This window comes from Sardina pilchardus, chromosome 1, assembly GCF_963854185.1.
Source record: "Sardina pilchardus chromosome 1, fSarPil1.1, whole genome shotgun sequence".
Classification (NCBI taxonomy): Eukaryota; Metazoa; Chordata; class Actinopteri; order Clupeiformes; family Clupeidae; genus Sardina; species Sardina pilchardus.
The window spans coordinates 49,278,621-49,301,226 of record NC_084994.1 but is presented as its reverse complement, the minus strand read 5'-3'; the positions used below and the strand labels follow the sequence as shown (position 1 = coordinate 49,301,226).

The 22,606-nt window shown below is 48.5% G+C and overlaps 2 protein-coding genes across 3 annotated transcripts in view; one reads left to right on the top strand and one right to left on the bottom strand.

Annotated features, from left to right (window-relative positions):
- The window catches only part of ntn1a (netrin 1a), a 61,443-nt gene extending 52,114 nt beyond the window's left edge, over window positions 1-9,329 (top strand). For both annotated transcript variants that reach the window (XM_062547900.1, XM_062547892.1), the window contains 2 exons: window positions 178-252; window positions 5,816-9,329. In XM_062547900.1, the coding sequence (XP_062403884.1) occupies window positions 178-252; window positions 5,816-6,144 (404 nt within the window). In that variant the 3' untranslated portion in view covers window positions 6,145-9,329. The remainder of the gene's footprint in view (window positions 1-177; window positions 253-5,815) is intronic.
- An 896-nt stretch (window positions 9,330-10,225) lies between these two features.
- The window catches only part of stx8 (syntaxin 8), a 43,681-nt gene continuing 31,300 nt past the window's right edge, over window positions 10,226-22,606 (bottom strand). Inside the window, exons 7-8 of the mRNA XM_062547912.1 lie at window positions 20,290-20,391; window positions 10,226-10,523 (exon numbers count right to left, since the gene is read on the bottom strand). Of these exons, the coding sequence (XP_062403896.1) occupies window positions 10,459-10,523; window positions 20,290-20,391 (167 nt within the window). The 3' untranslated portion in view covers window positions 10,226-10,458. The remainder of the gene's footprint in view (window positions 10,524-20,289; window positions 20,392-22,606) is intronic.

Below are 22,606 nucleotides of genomic sequence, written 5' to 3'. Positions count from 1 at the left end.
GGGGAGGCATGTATCTATCTAAGGACATGTCTTGAATTCTCATATCAGACGCGGCTTGTTCTGGAGTTGTTTTTATTGCTGGTTGTAAGAAAAGTGTCTCTAACTCTTTCTTTCCCAACTTCTCTCTCTCTCTCTCTCTCTCAACTCTGTCCTCTCGGTCCATTTTCTCTCATGCAGATTGCGACTCCTACTGCAAAGCATCGAAAGGCAAGCTGAAGATCAACATGAAGAAATACTGCAAGAAAGATTATGGTGAGTCGACCGCTGCACCATAAAACCATAAAGTCTGCACGTATGTGCGCGCACACACACACAGAGACGGAGACACAAACAGACACACACACACACACACACATTAGAAGTAAGAGGATGTGTGTCCTGCGCTACATCTTTATTCTTCCTCGGCCCCAACGGCTCCCCAGGGCCTGCTCAGCGCGGGGGCTATTGTAGTGACGGCTTACTCGGAGCTTTCAAGAAGAAAGTCAAAGGATCAAACAGGAGGAAAGGCCATCAGAGAGGGGCTTATTTGGCCTCGCCAGGGAGGTGGAAGGAAGGGGGGTGTGGGGGGGGGACGGGGGACGGAGGGGGCAGCAGTGACGGACAGCCCAGCAGGTAGTTAAGCACAAAGCGGATCAAGCCATGGCACTGTGACGGACAGAGGGGACCTCGCCGCTCTCCCAGATCCTCATTAAGGGAAGAGCCCGGCCCTGGCAGGCATTCCTGTGGCCAGCCAGCGTTCTCATGTCATTGAGGAGCACATCAGCATCAGATGAGCTCTCCTGACCTCCTCTCTTTACCCCTGGGGGGTTGGGCTTGGGGGGGGGGTCAATCATTCAACCATGGCAAGGGTGCTTGCAAATGGTTCAGCAGACTTTATTACAGGCAGTTGGTACATCTGGATTTGAGGTACCGCCAGCTATTTTTTTCCCCTTAACTTCAAGATGGCCTTTAAAGATATCCTCAGATGCCAGAACCGAGATATGCAGTCTTGCAGAACCGTACTGTACTCGAGCACAGGTCTCTGAGGACTCCGAGGTATCCATTGTTGTTGTTGTCCTCAAGCAAGATCCGTTGAACCTTTCCACATTCCTGACTTCAGGATGTGAGCTGAGGCACGGAGAAGTCAGATTCCCAAATCCAAACCTCGAGGCTCATGCATCACTAATGTAAATGAATATGGGAATATGGGAATATGGGAAGTACTTTCTGTCGTAGGAAAGACTTTTGCAGATGCTATCTCACTGCTGTAATGGACAATGTCAACGTGCAAACCAATGAACTCTCACATTTGTATGAACACATATTTCCAAGCACCTTTCATCTGTGTGTGTGTGTGTGTGTGTATGTGTGTGTAAATCCCTACCTGTGATTGAGTCTGTGACTCACTCCCCTAAATATTTCCCCTCGGTGGTGTTCCACATGTGGAGCCGTTCTGGCTGCTAAATCCTTCCATTAGCTTGACATCGCTGCACTCCACGCTATGATATGGAACATGCATCTCCAATCGGGTGGAACCCGACCCCTATTCTCACTCCGCAGACCCACAAAGGTGTGAAGAGACCCCCACTTTACACAGACCCCCTCCACACACACACACACACACACACACACACACACACACACACACACACACACACAGCACAATTAAGTGATGACTGCTGCGCACTCCTCCACGTTTTTAATAATATATCACCCTCAGTGTGGAAATACGCGAAAGTTAATCATTGTCATTTTGGATAGTGAAGTTATAAAGTGAGTTTTTTAAAAAAAGAAATGGCATTGCACAACAGCATAAAGTCTTACATGTGAGAGGAAAAGTGGTCTGGTAAATGTTAAACGCTGCGTTACCTGTTAGGGTGGGCGGGCGGCTTTGTGGTTTAGAGACTGGGGAGTTTTAATCACTCGCATGATGAAAGCGTCAGGCCTGTGGAAGTCTGGTGTGTGCTCCCTGGCCAGAGTTCTCTCCCTCATGTGGAGCGAGCGGGAGAGGGGCAAGGGGCAAGGAGCGAGGAGAGGGGGAGAGGAGAGAAGAGGAGAGGAGAGGGGGAGAGAGGGGCGAGGAGAGGGGGAGAGGGGAGAGGAGGAGAGGGGCGAGGAGGTCTGAGTGTGAACCTGGCATGCACCTCACGTCTGCAGGGGGCCCCTACTGGTACAGAGCAGCCTCAGCGCCTTCAGGCTGTCAGCCCACCTGCAGCTTTTAGGGAGGGTTGCCTGTGTGTGTGTGTGTGTGTGTGTGTGTGTGTGTGTGTGTTGGGGGGTCTCTCTCTCTCTTTCTTTCTCTCTTTCTCTCTCTCTCTCTCTCTCACTCACACACACATACACACACAAACGCACACACACACACACACACACACACTGGCATCAGATGGCCCGGTGTAGGGGAGGGGTGGACCCCCACTGCTGGCCGTCTTACAGTCCTCCTTAATTACAAATTACTCCCAATTTCCCCCCGTGGCTCCCCTACTGTGGCGCGGCGCTCTGCCCTGAGCAGGCCTGTGCCTGTGGGCCCGTGGCACTCCGCCGGGGCCTGTGGGCCTGGACCTAATCCACCCCCCTCTGCCCCCCCCCCCCCCCCCCGCCCCTGGGCTGCGTACGGAGCGGCGCTGGCCCGGCGCTGGCCCACGGGAGGGTCTCTTTCTTTAAGCGGCCCGGCGAGGGTAGCGCTCCTCGGGAGAGGACCCTCCTGCGCGTTAAGCGATCCTTCCGGAAAAAAAAAACGGAGGAGGCGAAAACACAACACGCTCCGCCGAAAAAAAAAGCGCAGCGGGGAAGAGGAGAGGACGCAGCTGAGCCCAGAGCTGCCCGGGCCCACGGGTCAGCCGGATTACGGCTAGATGACTGGACTGGACGGCAGGGTGTCCGAGGGGGTGGTGGGGGGGGGGAGGGGGGTCTCAGAGAAAAGCGGGTGATTAGGATTCACTGCCATACGTGGTGGAGGGAGTCTATGTATATTTCATGCCCAGTAGCCCAGCGGAGCTGATGACCTGATCTCTGGGTGCTCTTTGTTTTGGAGGGCCCATCTGGCATTCAATATTTATATCAGACAATTTACATAATATTTAATATTTATCATGAATTATACTTAAATATGATTCATGAGTTACCTGTAAATACCTGTAATATTATTCACATCTGAACACATATGGATTTGGATGAGTGTGATACTCTTAGACCTAATGAGTAGAGTAGCACTCACAGGTGCTGTAGTAGTTTCTATTAGGACACGGGTAAGAGACGGTTATATATCAGTGTGTGATTATGTCTCTTATGGTTTTACCATATCTGTTTATCTTATCAGCTAATGCTGTGTTAAGTAAATCCATAAAGGCACACAGATAAAAGAGAAGAGAGGCCATTACAGCCGCATGATGAGATATTTAAAGTGATAAACAGACACACGACGAGTAGAATCCGCCGCCTCTACCTGAACAGCGAGAGGAGATTTATCGCTCGGATAAAATGGACAACCACAACACTTCGCTCAGCGAGAGAGACACGAGTGCACTGTTTTCTCTCTCTAGTTATCCTCATGTCTCTCTCCATCTCTCTCCCTCCCTCCCTCCCTCCCTCCCTCTCTCGGCGCTCAGTGTCTAAAGCCACCTATTAATCGTGAGGTATGACAGAGCAGCTTTCTCACCATCCACTCCCACCCCGCCGCATCTCCCTCCTTTCCCAGAGATCCTCCGCTCCTATTCAAATTACAGCAGCAAACCACTTCCAGGAGCATAAATAATGGAGGTGACGCAGTGCTTCTAGCACTCTCCGCCGAGGACACCCGAGGCCTACTGAGTATCTCCAGTTACAGGCAGGGACTGGTGGAGGGCCAGGGACTGGAGGGAACGCAGAGGGCATGAGTCAACTGCGTCGGTATCAGCGCACACACACACACACACACACACACAACTCTCTCCCACCAGAAGTTCAAGCGCGAACACAAACCACAGCACAAGGGCTGCGACGCATACAGCAAAAAAAAAAAAAGGCGGATGTTATTTTCTCATGAGGGAACTTAATGAGCTCGGGGGCCAGCTTCATAATCACCCACTCATCCTCTAATTAAAGAAATGTGCGAGACGCAGTGTTCTGATCGTCCTCAGACCAGAGCGCTCCGCGTCGAGTCAAGTCGAGAAGAGAGAGAGAGAGAGAGAGGGAGAGGGAGAGGGAGAGGGAGAGGGAGAGGGAGAGGGAGAGAGAGAGAAAGAGTTGGAAGTTCCATGGGGAGCGCAGAGCCAAATTCCAGGAGTAGCACCTCTGGCGGTAATGCTAATAGCAGAAGGCCCGTGGGCCACCCTGGGCCCGCACCAGTTAGCACAGGGGTCTCCGTCAGCAGACGAGAACAAACAGGGGCCCGAACGGACGTCAACGAGACGCACAAACACCGAGGGCTCCGGCTCTGAAAGGACGGTCTTGTTCGCTGGGGTGGGGGGGAGAGAGAGAGAGAGACGAGGCGCGAGACGAGAGGCGCGAGGGGAGAGAAAAGGACATCAGCTGGAATGCTTGCACGCTCGCTCGGCTCGGCTGCTGGCGCTGCACAGAGCAAACTATGCCGGGAAGATAAAGCACCGTTTCCAGCACCCCCCTCCAACCCCCCCCAACCCCCCTTTTGCATGTGGAGCAGATGAACAGCTTGCCTCTGGAGAGGCCCTACAGATGCATAGCTAGACGTCAAGGCTGTGAAGGAGCAGCAGAGAGATGCCAACAGGTCTCCGTGTGCTGCGCAGTGGTGAGGCGCTCGCTCACATTCACCGGCTCCGTCAAAAGGCAAAAGGGACAGACAGTGATATGATGAGGTTTGCTGATGTGTGCATTTCATTTTTATTCAGGAGATGAACATCCCTCGTGCAAGTCTATCCAGCTTTGATAACATACTTTTTAAAAAAGACTTTTCATTTTATTTTGGCTCAGATGCGTGTGTGTGTGTTGTGTGTACACTGGGGGTTGGGTGGGAACACTCTGTCAGTCTGGGGGTCTTTGGGACAATGATCAGCAAGTCAGTCATTAGGATTCTAAAATCTAATGTTCTTCTGCACCTTAAAGATTTCTACATTTTCTGTTCCATTCCTGAAAGCCATTTTGTAAAAAAAAAAGAAAAAGAAAAGAAATCCTATTCCAAAAATATGGGATGTCTTACAAGTTATTCCAATATGCTTCATTGCTATCTCCAGAGTTTTTTTTGTCATTGTTTTAGGAAACTTTGATTTCGGAAAAGAAACTATTAGAGGGGAAAATTTATGACATGAGCAGGCGTTGGTGAGTTTCCATTGTTGACAGATATATTCCCAGCTGTAATGGCCATGGCAACGGCAGCGGAGGAAAAGAATGTGTTGGGCCACACAGATAGGACAGAGGTCACACCAGGAAGGAATGCTCATATGTCGGGAACACACTGGCACCTCACACCCACACTTTTTAATTCACGTGATGAACGAACCTGACGCTGCCTCGTGTTTTGTGTCAACATGAAATAATGAAATGATGTGGAACTTTTGCTTCTCTGTCTGGACTTTCATCTTTCATCCGTCATTCCAGGTTCACAAAAACATACAAGTTTAAACATATCATTACGCATATACAGATATCTACCGTGACATTAAATAATCAAAAGTCTATTTTGGGAGAAATAAACACTAGAATTACCTTCCCTCATATAATTACTGCTAATCATCTTACTGCTAGTCTGTCTGAAAAATGCCGGTAAAAACTGTTCATTTGAACAATGCAATATATAATTAAGATGAAACACCCTCCCATGATGTGCCATTATTAAGTAAACAATTCCTGAATTCTCACCCACATTTTCTCGCTCTGTCAACAGCCGTCCAGGTTCACATCCTGAAGGCGGACAAGGCGGGCGAGTGGTGGAAGTTCACCGTCAACATCATCTCCGTCTACAAGCAGGGCGAGAGCCGCATCCGACGCGGCGACCAGTTCCTGTGGGTGCGCGCCAAGGACGTGGCCTGCAAGTGCCCCAAGATCAAGCCCGGCAAGAAGTACCTGCTGCTGGGCAACGACGAGGACTCGCCGGGCCAGAGCGGCGTGGTGGCGGACAAGGGCAGCCTGGTCATCCAGTGGAGGGACACGTGGGCCCGCAGGCTCCGGAAGTTCCAGCAGCGGGAGAAGAAAGGCAAGTGCAAGAAGGCCTAGGGGACACGCCGAGAGGACCAGCGCGTCCACAACTCAGAGCTGGACGGAGGGATTAAGGAAGAGGAGAGAAAAAAAAACGGAGAGAGACAGAGAGACGGACTGTGGGAGAGCGAGAGCGAGCGAGAGAGAGAGAAGGAGAGAGGGATTGACCGTTGCTGCTTTGAGTGGAGGCATGAAGAGATTATTAGGATGATATTTGAAATAGGAACTTTTTTTTGTGAAGGAGCTCACCTTGTATTTTCTTGTCATATTGTTTATCATTTTCTTCAAGATTGCATTCTGTCATGTGGATTTTGCTGAGTTTGCACCTATACTTACCCAAACCCATGTAGTACCCAGCGTTGTAGTCTCTCAGCTTCGTTATGTCTTGAATCAATGTCATTGAAACATTTTCCCACTGCTAATGAAACACAAAGCAAGCCATTGCAACAACCTCTTTCACCAACTGGCCAGTAAGCGAGCATATTGAAGATGTAAAATCTGCTGGGAGGAGATAACTCTGTGTTTCTACTAAGACCACACAAACGGTGGAGTGTTTTCACATTCTTACTTTATCACCAGTTTTTCAGATGTCAGATTTCATGATTACAAAACAGTTTTATCCCAATATTTATTTATAATAAATCGTTCTATTCAAATTATAGTGGTACAATTATTATGTATTAGGCTAATCCTATACAGCAAACACACACTCCCAGAGTACCACCACGCTGCATAAAAAAAGTTTTGTGCTTCAGTCTTTTCTGCATCTACATGGGTTTAATGACAAAGGCCGTACGGAGTTAAGAGGTTCATGGCCCTTTATAAGCATAACACTAGTCTCTAATAGACATAAACATTGGACATTCTTATACACAGTTTTGTTTGTTTTGTCTGGTGAGACAGTCAGTATTTAGGGTAAGGTGAGGGCAAGAAGTTCAAATGAAAGTTGATGTTTAATTCTGACCATCCAAGCCCTTATGTATAGTCCATAACTGCATGTACGTTATAACTGGTGCTGCTCTTGGGTCACTAATCTCAGCAGTGTTTTTGGATTACTTCATTTCCATCCGTACAAAAAAAAGGACTGACAAGGAAACTATTTTCACTGCTATGGACACTTACGATGATTCTTGGTAGCGCCGAGAGAACGACAGACCATAATATAATTTCCTTTCTTCTTTTTTCTTCTGTTGATGATGTATTTATATCGCTGTGTAATTTGTTTCCAATGGTTGCAACCATTTCAAGGTTGGAAAAAAAACTAAAAAGACAACCTGTGGACATTGTCAGAGGTTAATCAAACCGGCGCTGTTGCTTAGCAGAGTTGGTTGTCAAGGCAGCTCCAAAAGCTCACCTGTGGATCAGAGTGTTGATTCACTGCTGAATTTGTGGAGCTCTGATGGAATTGAAGCCAGTTCTGGTCCCACCGATTTGGGGAGTTTTGCTTTGTTCTGTTTTCAAGGTGTGTATATTGTGTAACCACACAGAGTATTTTCAGTTGTAACCTGTGCTTGTAAGATGACTATAAACTCTGCAGTTGCTATAGGTGCCATATAGCAGGGGATCTGCCATGAACAGCAAGTACAAGCTCATGAAATTAAGACAATGGAGCTGCAATTCTCAACATAGCAGAGAAACTCCCTAATATCCTCAATTTAATATCCTTAGCTATGAATGATTGAATTGTACTTGGGTACAATGAACCCGTTTATATGCCTGCATAATCCGTCTGGGTATTTTCTTTTTTAATTCTTGTTAGGAATCATCATTGGTATCACTGGTATTTGTTTTACAAACAATATAGTCAAATAATGTTAATAATATTAGAAAGCTTAAGAAAGAAAACTTTGAGATGGAAAAACAGCCAGACCCTTGGTCTAAATAAGCAGACTTCTCAATGCTGGAATGACCGTTTCCAGTTCTCTCTGCCACAGCATAAACATTTGCAAACATTTCAAACAATTTGGAATTATTTCAAACCATAAATAAAAACACAGTGCACATATTTATTTGAGCTGCCACTGTGAGGGGAGTTTGAAAGGCTGTTGGAGTACTATTAAGCTTGCTTAATCCGTTTATATTTATATATATTTGTCTATTTTGCCAATAAAATATAAGACCATTTGTGCGATGTGAGAGGTAGTGTAAGCTTTCCTCAGGGCACAAAAAAAATGGTTTTCCAGTCGAAATGTAATTTGTATAGATAGTGTTTTTTTTTCTTTCTTTTTTTTGAATAGCATGAATTAGAATTTAATAACATATTTTGGAGCATATGCAACACTGAAATCTGGCACAAGATGATTTGGGGGAAATCGTTTAAAAAAATGCTAGAAAGTATTGTGGCAATTCTAGGTGACAGATAAATATCACTAATAAACATCTCTGGAGTCCTCAAGGGCATTATTTTACACCATGAATTTCCTGATTTTCACTTACTAGATCGAGCACACCAGTCATTCACATTTGTTTTGTCTTGAGATCATGCTAATCATACACTGTCCAAGAGGATATGGACGATGAGTTATTAAGGCCCCATATTGATTTCCAGTGCCAGTGTCAAGTATTGATTACAATAATTATGTCCGACATGTTAAGTAGCTGGATCTTACTAAAAGACGACACACTTCCACTTCAGCTGGCGACGCACCCAGACGTGATACCGTGACGCAGGCAAGCATGGGGAGAAGGAATCTGAAGTGGAAATCTGGACTTGTACAGATCATTTATATACACACACATATGCTATGTACTGCTGTCATTGCAATGATGAAACACAAAGGTATAATATGTAATATTTATACATAGACTGACATGTTACGGTCCTCATCTTTATATTCATCAACTACAGTATCATATGTAAATGTATTCATGTTTGCCACTAGATATGTAATCAAATCACAAACTCATTTTTGTACCTGTAATACCACGATGTAAATTTTAGATCCGTCGTTCTTTCGAGCAATGAGATGACAGTGTCCTGGTTCTTCATTATGACCGGCAGTTGCTTTTTGTTTCATACTGACTTGTAAATTTAGCTGTGGCCAATGCAAGAAAGTCTGCCATGTTGTTTGATGTGTACTAATATATTATGGTTCTTATGTATGGAAATATTTAATGACACAAGACAGTGTGGATTTTGTTATTTGCCTTTTTTTTATTACCTTTTATGGTTGTTTAGATGGTTGTGATTCCAAACCAGATTAGGGGAGGGGTGGGGTTGGGGGGTTGGGGTGTCTGAGATGATAACTACTGAGCATCAAGTATAGAACTAAATTCAGCAATTCGGTTGAAAATAAACCCTCTTATTTCACTAGGGTCCTCGACCTCCTCTGTCGTCATTGTGTGGTAGACAGAGTGCTGATTGTGCTAGCGTGAGTCCTTGAGGGCACAGTCTGGGGTGGGGTGCGTGCACACACAAACACACACACACACACACACACACACACACACACACACACACACACACACACACACACACACACACACACACACACACACACACACACACACACACACACACACATCTGTCCACAGTCCCATATGTGGCTCACCTGAGAGACTGAGCTGAAGGATGGGGCCTCTAGTGTTCCTGTAGCCATGACACCACAGCACTCCATATGGAAACGCATCCGCTTCCTTACATCTAACTTTAGATAGCACGGCCTTGCACTTTTCCCCAAAAATGATTCAGTTTCGTTACAGTTTAATTGAATTAATGGGGACTTATTATAAAAGTAAGCGGTAGACGGGGGAACAGGGTTAGAGTAACTGTAAAATGTGTTTATTAGAAATTAGAACCACCAAGCTAAATTGATTTACAGAAAGTGAAACAGTCTGGTTAGCAACAAAACGCCTAAGTTTGTTTTGGATGTCTCTCCAAAAACATTATAAAATTTCTGGACAAACGATTTAACATGGGATACCACATGAGACCAGTATTGCTAAGCAAGTGGAATTACCAACCTGTGCTCTCAGACAGAAGTGGTGAGGGTATTGTATTGCTTGGGCAGTCACGAGGACTGCTGCCGCCCTCAAAACCAAACAACAGCCGTTTAAGGAATCAAAACCTTGCTGCGTTGGCATCTTGCACTGTCCCCCCCCCCCCCCCCCCCACTCCTTGGCATCAGGGTTGGCCAGCGGCACTTTTCCTTCATTTTCACAAGGAGGGCAAACGAAGGGCAACGAGTTTATACGTAGAGAGGAGTAGACGAGGAAAGTAGGGCTGGGCCTCTGTACACAAGTCGACCTATACAAGCCCACGCTCCTGCTGTCCTTGCTGATGTTGCGGCGGTATAAAAAAAGACATCCAGTCGTCTTCCGTCGAGGTCTTCGTTAGTTGGGCCACACGGCCACCACGATGATAGCGATCAGCAGCAGCACGATCACCACCATCATACCTGCAGGAGGGGAGAGAGGGAGGAGGCGGTTAGAGAGGGACACTCCAGATACAGTACGAGGGGGGATATCTGAGGCCATGATGGAGGGCCCTCATATCAGGCTTCAGGATCAGGCTTTCTGCATTTTGCTTTGCTCGTGTGGTTTGCCTAATGGATACAGCAGATCCCATGAGAGCCTCTCCCCTCCATCACCGATGGACAGAATGCCTTTCCATGTGCATTCGCTAAAGCACAAGCGCAAAATATAAACACAAGTATTTGTAATCACTCATGAAACCCAGGGCGCAGTGTTTCAACAACAGAATAAGACCCTCCAACTGATTCTTTGTCAATCTGTCTAAAGTTGAAATAGTAATAGTAATAAAAAGAAACGTGTAAAACAATGACAACTGACAAAAAACGGATTCAGCTGCAGTGTTCCAAAGCATTCCGACTGCTATCCTGCTTTAACAGTTTGGCCTCGCAGGTGAAGAGACACAGCCAAACACGGCAGCTGAGAGAACGCAGACTGTGCCCCCACTGTGAACACGACACAAGAGAAACAGAGAAACACTTCCTGACACAGGCCGTAATATACGAGAACATTAGGAGGAACTATTTTGAAAAAGACTGACAGCGTCCTCCCTGAGTTCCTGCAAGCCAGCAATGACGAGAGGCTTTTACACTTCTCTGGAGAAAACAAAACACACAGTACCTTCTCCTCACTACTTCTTCCTGCCATAAACTAAGGGACTGCTGATATATTTATTTTATCTAGATATACATGTATACACACACGCACGCACACACACAGACATACATACATACATATATATGTACACACACACACACATATATATACAGTATATATACACACACTCACAAATGCATGCACACACAATCACATACACATACACATGCACACACACGCACGCACACAAACATACAGAAGTATGGTGTGTACATTATTGTTTATTTGTTTCCCACACTCCCCTTCCCATTTGATGTATCTGTTGTACCTAACGCAGCTCAAATGCTTTGGCAACGCTAGACAACGTTCCGCTCATGATAATAAATCTAAATGTTCACAGGGGCGGTATTGGCATGAAGGACATAACATAACACAAGTGAACGGAGTGGATAAGGTAAGGGTTCCTGGAAACACAGCTTAAAATAGCTAAAGTAACAATCTCCCTTTTCCTCTATTGCAATGAAGGCGTATGAAGACAATGACAGATTAAGTCCTTTCGTTTGTCAGTAGCAACTGCTACTTCTGGGAGGTCTGGTGCTGGCGTGGCCCGATGGCAATAACAGCATAAAATACTTGCTGGAGTGCGAGCGTGGCCTGAGAGTGTAAAAGTTACTGCCGCGCTGCTGAAGATGACAGGCCTGATAGCCACGTGTGGAGCAAAGGGCCTGCGGTGTGTCAGCAGGGCCGCCACGGCCGAGAGAGAGAGCTCTCTCTCTCTCTCTCACTCTCTCTCTTTCTCTTTCTCTCTCTCTCTCTTTCTCTTTCTCTTTCTCTCCCTCTCACTCTCTCTTTCTCTCTCTCTCTGTCTACACGCACACACTTAAGAGAGCTGGAATATCAGGCATATCATGCACACATAAACAGCTCACCTTCGAACCTCAAGAAAAATATGTTCTATGTAAGCAAGTTTGGTTGGTGTGTTACTGCTGACAGAACCAAATCGTTGACAACGGCATTTCTTGTCTTAGCAAACAAGTACAAATACAGATGTATTCTTGTACCATTGCTCAATATTTTGCTATGATATGTATCTGCTAGATACTTTTGAGCTTGGATCAAATTAAGTGGTAAAAAAATACACCGCATTCAGTCAAATGGCATATTATCATTCAGGGTTAATATGATTTATTTATTCTGAATTTATTTACAATTTATAACAGCTAATCCCATTAAAGCTGGTAGCTTTTTAACCCTCTGTAACAGTTCCATTACTACAAAAGAACAAAAAAAACGACTGAATCGGCAAGCGACAAATTAAATATGTATGTGGGGGTGGTGTTGAAAGCCATCTCTGTCGGTGGCGGTGCCGTTGGTCAAATTTCGCAAAATAAGCTCGACTTCCATCAGCATCTGCAGCTGTTTCAAATAGTTTGGAGGAAAAGTCCCTAGAAGCTGTTGTTTGGGAAATCAAAGGAATGCTCCATGCTCCATATGTCACATACTTTTAAGGCTAACAATTCCCTAACTCACAGTACAAGTGACAAGTGGATCAATCCAGCTCTGCCTCTCTCTCTCACACACACACAGACGCAGACACACAAAGACGCAGACACACACGCATACACACACACATACACACACACACAGACACACATAGCCTCCTGGCACCTGTCACAATAGGCCATACGTGTCCTTTTTTCAAATTCAATGATTAGGAAAAGATTTCAAACAACTTTCATCTAGTTCAAATCAGCGGCTGTAGGCCATGTCCCTCACCCTCCAAAGTTGATCTTTGTTATTCCCGGGAACGCTGCTATTTTCCTTCCCGGTTTGGGCCGCTGGTTTACATTTCTCTCATATTTTGGCTTTCTCGCTGTGCGTTCCCCGCTGCGGCGTAATTGCCGGCGGGCCCACGGGGAGAGGCAGTGCGAGACGCCGCCATGCAGAACTAATTGTGTGTGTTATTATGAAACCAGGGCTCTCCGGTGGCAGCCCTGGTGTGTGTGTGTGTGTGTGTGTGTGTGTGTTGAGGTGGTGGGGAAGGGGGGCTACGACTCAAAGACTGGGGCTCTTTTGTTGTGCCAATCTATCGGAGACGTCTGAAAAGGCCGCGGTGGAACCACGGCGAAGTACCTGTCAGAACACCTAACGGAAAGTTCTCTGAGACGGAGAATGGTAGGAGACAGTGGATTAGCATGAGGAGAGCGGGCGCAGAACCAAAGGATGGACCGCGCCGGACCAGGCGCAGAGTGAGGAAACGGACTCGCCTTTATCCCACATAAGTGCAGCCAGTCTCACTGATAACATACACGAGATAAGAGCCAGCCAGCCATACGCACACACACAGCCACACACACACACACACACACACACTGAGTCTCACCCTGTGAAGGCAATGACATGCCTGTGGCTACTTGCGCCTTTAGCATTCAGAGGGACGTGACAGGCCTGGACAAAGCCCTGGCGCCCCTGTGGACCGGGCCTCTGCTCTCACACCCTCTGGGCCACCACCCCTCGGACCTCGGCTGCACCCTCCCCTCCCCTCCCAGCCGCCCTCTCCCAGGGACTGTCACCGTCCAGCTAAGTAACTAAATAAGCTACTCCTGACCCCGGCCCTGCTGGACAAATGGCAATAATCATGTTTGCCGGCCAAATAGATGAAAGGGCCCGGGCCATCACCGGGGCAAAGGAAGGCAGGGTGGAGGGGTGGAGGGGTGGAGGGGTGGAGGAGAGGAGGGGTGGAGGAGAGCTGACCACCCAGGGTCTCATGAGCAGGGCACTGTGGACTTCCACCCTGCGTCCTCCACCTCATCTGTCCTCCTCATAATTGATGCTAAATGGGAGAAGGCTGAGGAGAGGAGGGGAGGGGAGGACTGAACCCCCAACCCCCCCCCCCACCACCACCACCACCCTCACCACCACCCCCACCACCACCACCACCCCCACCCTCAGCACCTCCAACCCCCGCCTGGCTTCAGAACCCTCAGACGGGCACAAAGGGTTCAACTGACCTCACAGAAAGAGGTCAAGTTTTATGTTAACGTGGCTCGCTGTCATTTCACTAATTGTAATCTTATTAGTGTCCACACAATGACCGACGGAGGTCAAATTCCAACACACTGAAAATATTAACAATGAATTACTTTCATTTAGGTGAGCTAAAAATAAATATAGAGTATATATACACTTTACTATACTTTACTATACTTTACTATACTATAAACATACTATATTATACTATATTATAACATACTATACTATACCAATAGTAATATTGCATTACAGGCAATGAGACTAACATTAGGACACACTGAAGAAAAACAACAACTCAATAAATATGGCACTTTATGATGCCTGCTGAAACCTGCTGTATGCCTTGAGGTGAATGCCCCAAAGGTCAATTTCCATTGATATGGCTACTGCATATCTTTTGTTGTTTTTAAATGTTACGCAATAGCTATAATTGTGGCATGGCTGCGTGGGATCAGGAAGAATTTGTCGTAACAGTCGTAACAGTCAGCTGTAAAACACAGCTGTAATGAGGGCTACAGCGGAACATGCCAATATACCCATTAATCAACAAAGTAATGAATGGACTTGACCATAAACAAATCCATTCAAGAAAAAATAAATATTCAAGAAAAATGTGAAAGAACAAATGCCAATATGTTTCTCTATACCACAGTATTTAAAATGTTATATATTGATGTCAGACAGTATTGCTGAGGTGTGTGGTAGGCCTACTGCAAACTAGCAACAGTGGAAAAATGTGATTGTGGTGAGATGACTTGCACGGCCAGACAGACTTGCTTTATTTAAATAAATCCTGCCAGGGGTTTCAACAGACACAAGAGTGCGCACAATTTGAGCTGAATTGGTCAAACGGGGAAGGGGGGAGTATTAGCGATGGCCATACAACAGCTGCACGGCACAGCCCTTCCAGCGCTGGTGAGCATCGTGGAAACTCACTTATGACTTTCAGCTGTTGTGTTCAGAAACCCCTTTCCCACAACTCTTATTGATTTCAGTAGAATTTTTTCAAAAAATACCACCGACTGAAATTGGAATTCCTGAAAATCCTGATGTGGCGAAGAACAGGCAAAAGGCCCAGGACTTGGTGAAGTAGGTTTGGCAGGAACTGAAACGCCCACCGCAATAGGGCAGAAATAAACAGGAATCAGAGGAAGGGCTTTGTGACTCATTCCTGATTCAGTAGCACACTACATGGTAACATTAGGCTTTTTGGCGCTTCCTCACTCTCTAAGAGCATTTACCCTAACAACCTGTGTATGGAGACATCCTGTCTACCGTGACATATTTTAATGGCAGAGAGGGTTCATAACTATGAGAAGGTTTCACGGTCTGAGAACTCTCATGCCCAATCGCTTTTATTATCAAGAAGAGAAATCCCCCCCAAATAAACTAGCAGCACACACACAATACGTGCTCCTGGTCCAGCAGTTCTCTGGTCCATGAGAGACAGGTAACCGGCACCATCACAGACGCAGGCCCCCTCTCTCCAGCCGCCGGCCGGCCGGCCCTCTTTGAGCGCCCCTTAAAGGAGCGAGCGCGCCTCCTCTGGCCTACTTTGCATGCAGCCCTGCGGCGGGGCGCGGGGGGTTCAGGACACCCTCGAAACGCACAGAGCGGATTAGAGGCCGGGGGAGAGCCATCGCCGCCACCTCACGCTGCCCGGCCCGCCGCCTGACGAGTGGCTTAAGGCCTGGGAACCATGGCGCAGGCCCAGCGCAGGGCCCTTTCGGGGTGAGAGGCTGGCTAATCTGCCGCGCTAAAACCCGCCCGACACCCCCCCCCCCCGCCCCCCTCCTTTATCACGCCTCTCGAGTGAGCACAAATGACTTTGTGAAAGGGACCTCATTTAAACTTTTAGCTTTTTTTTAACAACTCAACTGTTCTTTTTTTTCCTTTTCCCCGGGAATTCCTTATAGCGCTAAAAAGAAAGGGGGCTATTGAAAAAGGTTAATCCGGGCCCAGTTGTGTCTACATGTTCGGGACTTTTTGCCGTTTTTTTTTTTGTTTTTCTCGTGAAGCAGACGCCATCTGGGCTTTTCCTGGCGCGCGCGGGGCTGTCCTGCCACAGCGTGATAGCTCTCCGCTCACACGCCAAAAACACCACTTGTGTGTTTGAGAACAAGGATCGCTCGTCCTCGCAGGATTCCTGATGGCAGCCGGGCGAGCATTGTGTGTCTGTCTGAGCGACAGACACAACGTCAAATTCCAGGGCCTGGTCTGTCTGTGTCTGTCTGTGTGTGCCTGTGTGTGTGTGTGTGTGTCTGTGTTTAGTGTGTGTGTCTGTGTCTGTGTCTGTGAGAGGCTGTGTGTGTGTAGTGTGTGTGTGTGTGTGTGTGTGTGAGCAGTGGAATCCTCCCGGCTGGTCTCAAGTGACGGAGAAGACGAGCTTCCTCAGGCAGCTTGTGTAAATTTCATCGTTTTTCTCTCTCTCTCTCTCCCTCTCTTTTTTCCTTCTTCTTTGGGTCGGGCAGGAATGGGGATGCCATGCGCGCCTGGCGCGGCGCTAGTCAGTCACGCCACTGCCGTCTGCACCTTGACGCAGGGCTCCCCGGGGGGACATGCAGGGGAATGCGGGCTCTTCCTCCCCTTCACTACAGCTGACCCCTGGACAGGCCTGACCTCTCCTCACGCTCAGGTCTGCTGTTTAGCAACACAAAGGCGCTCGGAAATTCCCAGCCAGGACCCCCCCCCCCCCCCAACACACACACACACACACACACACACACACACACCTCCTCCATCGAAGCGCTAACTTACACACACGCTTAGGAAAACACATACCAAGGCAGTGAGCAACAGAAATGTCCCAAACACAAAAGAGTTCAACATATTGCACCTAAAGAATGATAAAACATAAAACAAATGTTTTAAATGGCAAAAGATGTCTCAAATACTCTCGTTCTGCACCCCTCCCCTTGGCTTTTTATTGGTCACCACACGGGCCAGTGTTCTTTTCTCCTCTCCCCTGATAAGAGCTTTATAAGGGTCTGAATGGCCGCATTTGGAGACAATGGTGAAAAAAGTGTCCTGTTGAATGTCTCACTCTGAAAGATTGAGATTCATCCCTCAATCCCCCTCTGTTCCTGAGAGAGAGAGAGAGAGAGGGAGAGAGAGAGAGAGAGAGGGGGGGGGGGGGGGTTGGCTCAGGGGAGACCTCCCAGCTCAAGATGAAACAGTACAGTGTCATCCATCCTGCTCTGTTCTCCTGAGAGCCTCATTTGCTTGATGAAGTGAGTGTGAGTGCGAGTGTGAGAGCAAAAAATGTCTAAACTGTGGTCACGGGTTTCCTCCAAAGAGAAACACTGAAAAGAGCTCGAGCGCAGCGCTGCGCCGTCACTTTCAAGATCGCCGAGGAGAGCGCGGCGAAGAGCGAGGCGTTCTCCCGCACACTAAAACCATTACGGGCGGCGGGTGAAGTTAACACGACGGGACAGTTGGGGGGGGAAAGACTTGCGCATCTCTTTAACTGTTGTGGTCTGCGTCTGTTCGGCATTCTTTCCCCGCCATTAACTCCAGTTTAGAGCTGGTGGTTTAAATTTGCCTGGAGTAAACTTTGAGACCACTTTGCTTGTAGTGACTCAGATTACAATTTGTGAAACTAAAATGTAACTTAAACCACTTGTGAGGGAGGGGGAGGGGGGGGGGGACAAGTAAGACCTTCAGTGTGATAGAAGAAATCAAGCAACAGCTCCACACTGCTTAAGTTAGAGAATGCCTCCACATGAATAGGCTTTCAGTTCAGGAATCATAAACATATACCCCCACGGAAAGAGCCAAGCCCTCAGAGAGATTTGTGGCATGTTGTATTTTCAATGCTTTCTCTCCGCTAAACAAAGACAAGTGTCAAACAAAGTGAGAGGAGCGGTGGAGAGAAATGAGTGTGTGTGTGTGTGTGAGGGGGGGTTGGGGAAAGGTGGGGTGTTGGCTGAAAAGGCACTGGGGAATTATGCTCTATTCATACACACACAGACCTCTGCCTCCACTCTCTTCAAGTGACCAGAATGTATGAATATCTTTAAGTAGGAGAAAGAGATAGCAACAGTTTGTGTGTGTGTGTGTGTGTGTGTGTGTGTGTGTGTGTGTGTGTGTGTGTGTGTGAGTGAGTGAGTGAGTGAGTGAGTGAGTGAGTGAGAGAAAGAGCAAGAGAGAGAGACAGGAAGAAAGAAAGAAAGAAAGAAAGAGAGAGAAAGACAGAGAGAGAGAGAGATAAAGAGAAAGAGAGAGAGAGAAAGAGAGAGGAGGGGTAAGGGTGGGAGTCTGCACAATGTGCACAGTGACTAGGGTCTGGGATCCTCAAACAAACTTTCACAGAGGGGTGCCATGGGGACAAGCAAATGGAATTATCAGTTCAATTAGCTGACCTCCGCCATGTTACTGCGCTTCTCAACCCCCCTCTACACAGCCCCCCCACCCTGACACATGCTCAAGGCCTGCGCTGTTACCAGGGGCGCCCTGGAGCCAAAATGCGGTCATCTCCCAGGCAGTGCAGGTCGTGGCTTAGTGGGCACACAGAGCCCAGCAGAGGCTCGTCCCCCCTCCATACACACACACACACACACACACACACATCCAGCTGCCTCACCCAGCACAGCACAGCACACCGACCACAAACAAGCCCAAACCACAACCGCTGCGCTCTGAAAGGTCACACACGGTTGAGGTACAGTAAATAGATGAAGCAGGTTAGGCTAATTGTCAGGGAGGGTCCTTGTTTGCACACAGTAGGAAAGTAGAAATTAGAGGCCTTATTGGTGTGTTGGTGTGTGCGAGTGTGTGTGTGTGTGTGTGTGTGTGTGTGTGTGTGTGTCGTCTTGTATACGGCAAATTTCCTGGAGCGTGGGGTCAGGAAGCCCGAGCTGGCTGCTCCAGTAGCTGTCTCCGTGCCAGTCCTCCCCCATTAATCTTCATGTTGCTCCGCTGCCAAATGTGCTTGTCTACATCAGCGTGCACCTTTTCTGGCCGATTAAGTAGCACTCAATATGCTTCTGGTGCGCGCGGCGCTCTGAGCAGGCCGAGGGGCCGGGACATGATGAATAGCGTCTGGCCAACAACACTCCTCCTACACCTCCTCCTCGTTGGCCGCCCTTCGCTGCGGCGGCGGCGGTGCCCCACCTGTGGGATCTCACCTGGCGCCGCCATTAGCAGGTGGCAGTCTGATGCATAGCAACCAACCTGGAGCAGAGGCGGCGGTGGCGGAGGTGTGCAGGTGCTGGGGCCCGCCGCTGCCGCCGCCGCTGCCTCTCCTCCGTCTCCCCCAGTCGCTCCACCATCTGCTCGCCGTGCAAAACAGGATGCTGCCGCAACGACGCCGCGGTAACTCAGAGCCATCTTTTGATTTCTGACCTCTGTCTAACATTTGGGCCACTACCAAGTGTTACCAGGGAGCTCACAGATGGCTTTGTCTCTAGGCAGAGCAGTAACCGGATGATTTTGTGTGTGTGTGTGTGCGTGTGTGTGTGTGTGCGTGTGTGTGTGTGCGTGTGTGTGTGTGCGTGTGTGGTGGGGGGTTTGTAGGTACTGCTGCCCTGGGACAGCCCTGTGCAGAGCAGTGGATTTAGAGCTTGGGTCTGGGTTTGCCATTACTGTGTGGAGGGCGGGCTGAACAGCGCCTGTAAACCCCCCTGCACACACACACACACACACACACACACAGAGACACAGAGACACACACACACACACACACACACACACACACACACACACACACACACACACACACACACACACACACACACACACACACACACACACACACACACACACACACACACACACACACACACACACACACACACACACACACACACACACACACACACACACACACACACACACTCAGCAGAGTCCTGAGATCTGTGCCGAGCAAAAATAGGTAAGCGGGACCCTCATAAATCTGGAGCAGAGACAGACTTATTATAGCTGAACGCAGGGCACATCAAACAGCCTGGGGGAGCATACAGGGCCCTGGGGGGGTAGGAGGGCTGGGTGAGGGGGTAAGAGGGTGTAGAGGGCTGGGTGGGGGGGTAGGAGGGGTGGGGGAGAGGAGCGGGGGTTCTAACTCACCGCAGGAAGCCGACTTGGTCTCCACCAGCTTAACCCTCCGCGTCTCGTTGCGGATCCTGCCGTCGGTCTTGTCCACCAGGTTCGTGATGTCATCGATGATCTCTGTAACAGGAGACAGAAACAGCCTTAATTTGGTTCCCTTTTATTGTCAAGCTCTGCAATCCTCTGAGCACTCACTGCCTGTCATGGATTCAGACATCTTTTTTTCCCCCATCCCCCCCTCCCCCCCACACATTTAACTTCACTCGCTTTCTTTTTCCCCCCGTTTCTTTATTCTTGTCTTTCTTTTTCCTGACACTGTTTCAGAGCCTCTGCAGCCCGTAAGTGCTATAAAGTCAGGCCTAATAGAAACACAGCCGACGCTGGCAGGAAATGACACTGGAGTTGCTGGCAGCCTCAAAGGCCAAGAGCAGCCTGACAAAAGACATGAATGGCAATGTGTGAAAGCACTCACCCACCCCCTGAATCTCGCGCTGCTTCCTGAAGCCACTCTGGCTTTAATCAAGGCCGTCTGTATGGGTGTGTATGTGAGCTGTCCCTGTGTGTCTACATGTGCGTGTCAGTGTGTGTACGGATATGTCTGTTCCTCTCTCTGTGTGTGTGTGTGTGTGTGTGTGTGTGTGTATGTGTGTGTGTGTATAACTGCATGTGTGTGCGTCATGGTGAGTGAACAGAGATGGCAGGACCTTGGTGGCTGTTTAACTCTGACTCATCAGCAACCCGCTCGGCCCGAAGCGCTTGATTGGCCGACGGAGCCCGCCGCGCACGGTTAAGGCTGCCACAAACGGCCGTGCCCCACGGCTCCCCTCCGCACAAGTGGCAGCGCCCGGGCACGGCGCCAGCGCCAGCAGCAGCGGTGGCAGCCCGGGAAGGAGGAACACACACGGGGCCCCGGCATGTGGCACACGCCCTGCTCGCATGTGGGGTGTTCAGGAAGGCACGGAGACTGTGGCAGCTAACCACGCTCCCTCGCAACACCACTGTGTGGAAGCGTCGATTCGTGATAAACGAAGGTTAACGATGTCGAATATTGAATATTCCACAGCCCAAAACGGGAGCAAACGCTTTTATATACAGCAAAGAACGAGACGAGTGAAATAAAAAAGAAATTGGTTTGACCACATCTAGGGACCAAGCGGAACAATAATTAACCATCATTACTGTCCTGTGTGAAACTCAACAAGTTAACAAGAGAAAGCCTGTGTTAACTCCACCACAGAGCTCTACTTAGTCACATGCGATGGCCAAATTACAGGAAGTTTCCAGAATCCCACGGGGGCCTTACGGCTGCTGCTCCTGTACCCTTGGAAAGGCACTTAACTTTGTGGTTATGGTCCTGATACAGACTAATGTCCGGCTCTCTGAAGATGAGTGGGTCCACTGCGGTAGTGCATTAAACGCAGATGAATAAATGAGATGACCAGTGGAGCACGGCGCTTTCACCCTCCTTCACATTCGCCTCACGTCCAGCACACAGGGACTCACTTGCAAGCCTTCGCCTGACAACTCTGAAGAGAAAAGGCCCTCTCCTTCACTTGGACACGGAGATGACCAGACCCTGAACCGGAACGAACTAACGAAGACAAATGCGGAACAAATGGACGACACCGTGTAAAAATAGCAAGGCTCATTACTCGCTACGACACGCATAGATATTTATTGCTAAACAGCATTTTAATTGGCCATGTTGTGTGGAGCCTTCATAACTCCACGCAGCGAGCCGTGCCGCGCTCTTTCCGAACTCCTTTTTCTGTCGTTTGACACTAACCTTGTTGAAAGTTCCTTTCAAGAGGGGGAAGGGGGAAAAGAAACGTTTCACTGCTGGTAGCATGAACAATGAGGTGGACCGCAGAATAAATAAAAAAAAAGAAACGCTCTACTGACAGAATCTCAATATCTACCACCAGCCTGCTGGAGCCCTTTCAACAGCAACGGGAAGCATGGCTTTCTTCTGCTGCGGCCCAACTCACTGCCAACTCAAACAAGCTTCTTTCGAGCCTCCTAAGAAACAATATGCCGCGGTTGATTGGTAGGGGAGAGAAGTGCTGGGAGCGCACTGGTGCATTTTGAACGGTCGTTAGCTGAAATGTAATTGCAACCCCCCCTGGTGCCCGGCGGTTGTGTCACCCGGTGGTGTTTCCTATGGACGACTGCCGTCAAGGTGTCAGCCGGACTGAACCGAGAGAAACACTTCAGCAATTAACCTTTTCCTCCCCACACTCTGGGAGGCCATTTTGAAGCTGAGTAAACATGTTGCATCACATATTGCAGATGTTGGGCGCGTGTGTTGCAATGACTTTGGGAAGGTGGGGGTTGA